A 6,926-nucleotide genomic window follows, 5' to 3' on the forward strand; every position below is an offset into this window, starting at 1 on the left:
CTTTTTTTGTTTTGTTACTGTTTTTGTTTGTTTTCCTTTGCAGGTTTATTTTCAATCCACATTAAGTTCCCTGACTCAGAATTCTGCCAACATGATTGAGGGGGAGGCAGACACCAGCATCACTACAGAGCAGCAGAACTGCCCTTGAGAGGTGGTAGCAAGAGTGGAGTTTTAAACATTGTCCCACCTTGGCCTTTCAAGGATCATTCCAGAACTTCCTTTCCAACTGTCCATTATGTGCACAAGTGAAGCAATTACCAGATCTCAACTGCCAGCTTAGGAGAGTTAGATCCATATATCCAAGGGCAGGGACACACACACATCCTGTCCAAAAAAACCCAAAGCCCAAACCAAACCCACACCAAGAACATCTTTTGTTTTACCTCTAGTCAAGTAAAATGACCAACGTCTTGTCAAATAAGTTGTGGGGAAACATAATAAACCACAATCATGAGCAATCCCAAGCCTCAAACTCAGCAGCATTGGGTTCGAGAACTGTATATATTTATGAGAACAGGTCAGGAAGCTGCAAATCATCTTCCCAGAAGTTCTGAATTAAACTACAAAGACTCCTATTCTACCAGAAGCAGAAACAAGACAATCTTTCACTGCCTGGTCAAACATACATGAGCCACAATTAAAAACAGACAATGAAGAAAACTGAACATTGAAAATCAGCAACAATTTCAAAATAAAGGAGAAACTGATTTAACCTGTGTGCAAATCAGGGCTTTTAGAAAAAGATTAAAAATGCAATTAAAGATACAGCTAGACTAGCCATAAGCTCATAAAAACTAAAACTAAATAAAGCAAGGAGGCACCAGCAAGTTTTGTGAATACCTCAAAACAATTACAAAATATATTATTTCTGGAAAGTGTGAAAAAAGCGAACACCTCCATGGCAGAACAAGAAGAACAAGGAACAGTACAGCTCCTGCAGAGAGATGATGACAATGGATAAAGGCACTTTCAAAGATTAGAACTTAGGTCACATTCTTCAGCTGCCTACACAAAAATCAAAGGGGGCAGAGAGATCTCTAAGCCTCCCAAGGCTACCACAACCTTTTCCAACTCCAGTTGCTTAACTCAAGCTCAGAGAGGGAAAAACAAGCTGAACCTTTTTGTTTTTACCTCACTCCAAGTCCTCTGAAAAGCACAACAGAAAAACCAGAAGTAGCATTGAGAACAAGTGCTTGGAAGAGAAATTCTTATGGGACTAGAGTGAAAACCATGTTTGTAGCACCTATCTACAGCTTCCAAAAATCACTGGAAATCAGATCAACTTGAATTGAAAAGACGGTAACAAAATGCCTACATCAGTAATGAACTACATGTCATTTGGGAGCCTGCACGAGTCATGAACACTCTGCAATTAGCAGTCATTAAGGGCAGAGTGCTCAGAACTGGGGTTTAACTAACAGGGTTTGAGGTTTTTTAATCTTGTGAATTTTTAATCACTCTGTGACATCTCCTTGATTTATCTCCTGCTTTACTGCTGCCATCAGTCTGTTCACCAACCCATCAACAGACTGACTGCCAGGGCAAAGGGAGGATAGTTTCACAGCACTGCCCAAGACTCAAGAAATCTTGAAATCTTTATTATTTTTCTTTTTTCCTGAAAAGTCCCCAAACGCATCTGTTGTCACTCTCCTCCTGTGAAATAGGAAAACATATTCCACACTTTTCAGGGCTTTGCAAGGACAAACTGTGCAGTGTCTGAGAAACAAGGTGCTCTCAGGGAAAAACTGAGGATGAGAAAAAAAATGCAGAGTATTTCAGAAACCAGAACCAGGGGCTGCTGAACAATTTCTCAACTGCTTCTTGAAGACTCCTCTTTGCCAAGCACCCGAGGCCCAGCAGGTGATACAAAGGTCTCCTCTCCCACTGCCACCCCATTTGCAGCTTGTATTCCAATGTTTCATTAAATCACATCTCAACACCAAACACCAGCTGAAAAACCACTGAACTCCACGCCTTCCTTGGCAAAGATTCCCTGAAGTCTTGTTATTCCCAAAGTAGTTTTTACCTCTCCAGCTTTGAGGAGACCAGCAGAGGCATAATAGTTAGCCACAATGCAGGCACGCAGCTTGTCCATCATCCTTCTGGCTTCAATCAGGCGCTGCAAAAAGGAAAGAGAGTAATGACAAGCACTGCAGCAATCCCCCAGGCCCTGAACACCAGGATCTTAGGTGTTTATAAGAACAAAACCTTTATACCTGATCTATAACTTCAATTTCATGTTCTTTACTCTTCATTTCAACAGCAAACTGTTCCTTTATAATAGTCTCAATCTTCTGCACAGTAACATCTCGAGCTGTACAAGGCCATGCATGGAAAATAAAGAAGGAGGAAGTATTTACATTCCTATTTTTGAGGCTCTATTTGAAAACAGAAAGATCAGAAATCACTACAGAGTGAGAAGTGAAGGGATAGTAAGTCCAGCACACACACACATAAGGGGGACGGATCATTTTCCTGCAAAAAAAAGTTACGTCTTAACAAAAACCACATGTATCTTTAAAAGCTGGCTTACGTGGAGAGCTATTTTCTCCTTTTTAGGTCTGAGATGACAAATAACAGAAAATGGGAAGAACAGGGCCAGTTTGTTTACTTCTGCCTCAGTAAAGCTGTAAACAGTAAAACTCCACCGTGCTGGCCCAGCGCAGTCGCCGCTGCGATAGCGCCGGAGCGAGCTGGAACACTACAGACATTTTTCTGCTCCCCTTGGCCAGATTCACATCCAGGAAATTTACACCACCTCACACAGCAAGAATAAAACAAACTCATATTTATATGTTCAGCCCTGGCATGAAGTGCAGCCTGCTCTGGAGTGCCTACAAGCTGTTTATTACGCACAAAGGAAACTACATTATCAAAAGCTGGTCTACCTCTTACAAAATCCTCTTCCAGCACAGCAGTCAAAAAAATTTAGCCTTTCAGAAGGAGTTTACTAACCTTAGTGGAAAGTATGTAGTTTAGGATTTCAAACTGTGCAAATACCTTACAGCAAATTAGTGGCTAAGAATGGAACTGGTGTATTATCATATTTTTCTAGGACATGTGTAAACATAGGAAGAACTATTCTTTTTGCTCAACACCTACTGTAGACTTTAATATTGACCTTCATTTAAGCCACCTCCATTACATCAAGGGGTTTCAAACAAGTTCTGTTTTTATCAAATTCTACATAAGAACCTGGAAAAGCAGGAATTACACTTCTAGAAGAAAGCCTGGAAAAGGTGCTCCAGCCTGTGTCAGAAATAGAGTGACCCCTCTATAAAGCAGATCAGCAAAAGAGTCTGGTTTTCCCTGGAAAAATCTCACATTGTTTCTACATGAAATAGGAGGCAACAGCACCAAGACTTTGGCTTGAGCTTCAGAGGAAGTGTATGTCTTCCTAAAAAGTACATATCTGTTTGAAGAGATTTCTAATATCCCCATAGAGAGGAGGAAGAAAAGCAAGTAAAAGCTTTGCTGGCATCTTCCAGATAGCATACATAGTTTTACTGTCTGATCAGGTACCTACAACAGGAGTGAGGCACCTGATGCCTCTATATGCAACCAGGGTATCCTAAATAATTTTCCTTCTTTCCACATACATATATACACACACACGCATATATATGCATATATATATGTGTGTGTTTGTGAGTGTGTGTATATATATATATTTATTTTAGGACCAGAAGTAGTTCAAGCCTACATTAAAACACAATTATGGTTAAATCTCTATGACTAAGGCAAAATTAAAAACCAGAGGGATATAATTTACCTCCAGCCATGAGCACCATGACGAGGAAATTCTCATGTAAGGCTACACTTAAAATAAACCTGAACAGATTAAGGCATGAGAGGTATGGTTCAGAGAGGGGTAACTGCATCTCTTCCCAAGGCTGATGCCATGCCACGCCAGCATCATGACAATTTAAGCACTTTAGGATTTGTGGTTATATTACAGAGGCTTTCAAGAACACTTTATATTCATTTTTTTCGCAGCTTAGTGTCAACCGCAGTCCCTCATTAGGATCATGTTAGTGAAATTTGTGTACTTAAGGAATTCTAGTATTGAAAGCTGGAGATCTTCCATGAGAAGAAAAAAGAAGCCAATTTGGAGGAATCTCCTGAATGCAAAGTTCACTTTGGCAAGGACAGTTTTCCAAGGCCCTGAGACTCTGCCTGCTCATCATCAAGACCTTCTGCAAAGTTGTTTCAGAAGCAGACTAAAAACCTGCCTGCAGTCCCTGGGACATGCCAGAACAGAGGGTGGTGACTTCTGGCAGCCAGGCAGGGCAGGCAGCTGGGAGTGGTGACATGGCCAGCTCCAGCACAGCTGCACTGGGCCCCCACTGGCAGGGCCCCTGCCCCACGTGGCAGACAGGACCTGCCCACATTCAACCCAGAGTTCAGCCTCCTCAGACTTGTCCAGCTGTACACCATCCTCCAAAACATCACCCACGAAGCCATCCTATGTCCCTCTCCAACTGGCAGCTCCGGCTCTATTCCTGGATCTTCTTCAGAGCCCACAGTCAGCCTCAGTTTTCTCACCTCCCTGTTTGTCAGTTCTTCCCATCACGATCCTCTCTCACTAGCTGTGCTATGCCAAAATACACTAGCCTACTCCCTGCCCCCAGGGCAAGAAGCTCTACTCTCATTTGCCCAGAGAGACTGCAACCTGTCCCAGGCACTCTGCCAACAGGCTGGTTCCCAAAGCAAGCACATCCAAGCTTGCCAAATGCAAACCTACTTATCCAGCCACTCACTCCACTACACTTCTTTATCCACCTTTCCTTCAGTCGTGCTCCTCTTCCTCTTCTCCTGCATGTTTCAAAGCCCTTTCCTACTCCCTAATTATTCTTTCTACACTTCATCAAAGCAGCTCGTTTCTGCCTCATCTGCCAGTTCTTGCAAACATTTGTTATCTTCCAACAGCCAGTGCATGTACTGCAGGGTCGTGGGTCTCTTTTACCCCTCCTGCAGGGTCATGGAATTTTTTTTCTCCTCCCCATGCTGTACTGTGACCTCTGTCCCCCAAAATGTAAACAGCCTGCCAATCTTTCCCAGAGCAGACTCCAGCCACAGAACAAATGCACAGGCTGGAGCACAACTCAGCACAGGAAGATGGACTGTAAATACTTTAGTAAGCAACAGGAACCAAAGTGCTGGGGCAGTGGAGAGCTTGTGCTCCATCTCCTATCATGCACCAAAGGCTGCATCCTCATGCCTTACTTATGGTCCAGATAGCACGTAGGGATGACTCCACATATGATACATCTTCATTTGGCTACACAGAGGTATCACTACCTGCCTTGCTCAACATCTGTCCTTTGTCCCCTAACTCCTATCCCAGCCTTTTCCTGACCGGTTTACAGACAGCATGCACGTCCACAGAATTTCCCATTCCACAGCTCCTACCTGACTGTTCGGCTGCTTTGTGCCGCTTGTTGGGATGTGTTATGGTGATCTCCTCATAGTCGGGGTCCTTCTCTGCGATCACTCTCTTGATCCCAGACATGTTCTCTACTCCACTGACAGGAAATATAAAAGCATTAGCGTTTCCCACAGTGACCTTCTGGGCAGGCTTCAACCTCTCACCATGGGGAGGCCTGTGATGCAAAAGAGCAGCGGCACCTCTCTGGTGGGGGCTAGTGATCATCGCACGGGTTCACAGCTGGGAGCTGGTTCTGTTCTGCACAGCCCAGGAGCTTCAAATGCCTCCTGACGCCTGTGGCTCACCACAGCCTGGGTGCCCACAGCCCCAGTGGGGCTGCAGTGGCAAAGAGTCCCCGTGCCCCGGTGGCAAAGGGCTGCCAAAGAGCCCCGTGAGTGATGCTCGGGATATCACCGTGGTCTGGCGCGTGACTACAGGAGAGCGGGGCTCCCTCCACGCAGGCACCACCGTCCCTGGAAGGGGGAATGCTGGGCACCCCGGTGACTGGGGCCGGCGGACGGGTCCCGGTGCCTCGGCACGAGCCCGGGGCTCCCCGCTGCGGGGTCACACACCGGCTGTCCCTCGCCCAGAACCGCTCAACCCGAGCCACGACCCTTCCTGTGAGGGAGCAGCGAGTCCCCTCGAGGCAGGAGCACCGCGGGACTCGACCCGCAGGCGTGAGGTGGCGCGGAGGCCGCCGGGGGGGCGGTGTCGGCGGTGCCGGTGTCGGGGCCGCCCGGGGCGCGGAGGGCGGAGCGCTGCCCGCGGCCGGTCCCACGTGCGGCGGCGCCGCTCCCCTCCCCGCCGCGCACACAAAGCCGCCGCCGCGGCCGCGCTCCTTCCCGCGTTCCGCCCGCCCCGCCGCTCACCGCGCTCCGCCGCTTGGCCCGGTCCGGCCCCGCCGCCTGCACCGGCCGCCCCCGCCCGCCGCGCCGCGCCGCCCGGGGCGCTCAGCGCCGGCCCCCGCCGGGCCGTCCCGCCGCCACCGCCGCCATGAGCGCAGGCCGAGCGCCGCCCGTCACGGCCGGGGCGGGCCCGCGCAGGCGGGCAGCGCGCGCGGGGCGGGGCGGCCGCGGGCAGGTGCCGCCTCACGGCCCGCACCGGCCGGAGGGGCCGGGCGCGCGCGGGGCGGGGGCTCCCTCAGGGCGGAGCGGCCGAGCCCCGGGCGGCTGCGAGCTCCGGCCGCGCCACCCCCGCGGCGGGCGAGCACAGGCTGTGGGCAGGGCGGGAGCTCGCCCGCGGCAGCGGAGAAACCGAGATGGGCGACGCGGTCGAGTTTGTATATAGAGAGATGAATGCAGTGACTTGATCCTGACTTGTTGCCTGGAACGACCGTGTTTTAGCGTGTAAAAAGATTTGAGGAAGACTTAATGTGGAGGATATTTCACGAAAGGAAGATCGAGGTGCTGCAGTGTGTCCAGAGAATGGCAACGGAGCTGGGGAAGGGGCAGGAGCACGAGCCGAAGGAGGAGCAGCTGAGCGAGCTGGGGGTGTTTAG

The 6,926-nt window shown here is 49.0% G+C and overlaps 1 protein-coding gene across 7 annotated transcripts in view; it reads right to left on the reverse strand.

Moving 5' to 3' along the window:
• YEATS2 (YEATS domain containing 2) overlaps positions 1-6,344 on the reverse strand; it is a 48,798-nt gene extending 42,454 nt beyond the window's left edge. For all 7 annotated transcript variants that reach the window (XM_039556702.1, XM_039556701.1, XM_039556698.1 and 4 more), the window contains exons 1-4: positions 6,298-6,344; positions 5,413-5,525; positions 2,217-2,314; positions 2,027-2,119 (exon numbers count right to left, since the gene is read on the reverse strand). In XM_039556702.1, the coding sequence (XP_039412636.1) occupies positions 2,027-2,119; positions 2,217-2,314; positions 5,413-5,512 (291 nt within the window). In that variant the 5' untranslated portion in view covers positions 5,513-5,525; positions 6,298-6,344. The remainder of the gene's footprint in view (positions 1-2,026; positions 2,120-2,216; positions 2,315-5,412; positions 5,526-6,297) is intronic.
• Between the last annotated feature and the right edge of the window lie 582 nt (positions 6,345-6,926).

Source organism: Corvus cornix, chromosome 9, assembly GCF_000738735.6.
Source record: "Corvus cornix cornix isolate S_Up_H32 chromosome 9, ASM73873v5, whole genome shotgun sequence".
NCBI lineage: Eukaryota > Metazoa > Chordata > Aves > Passeriformes > Corvidae > Corvus > Corvus cornix.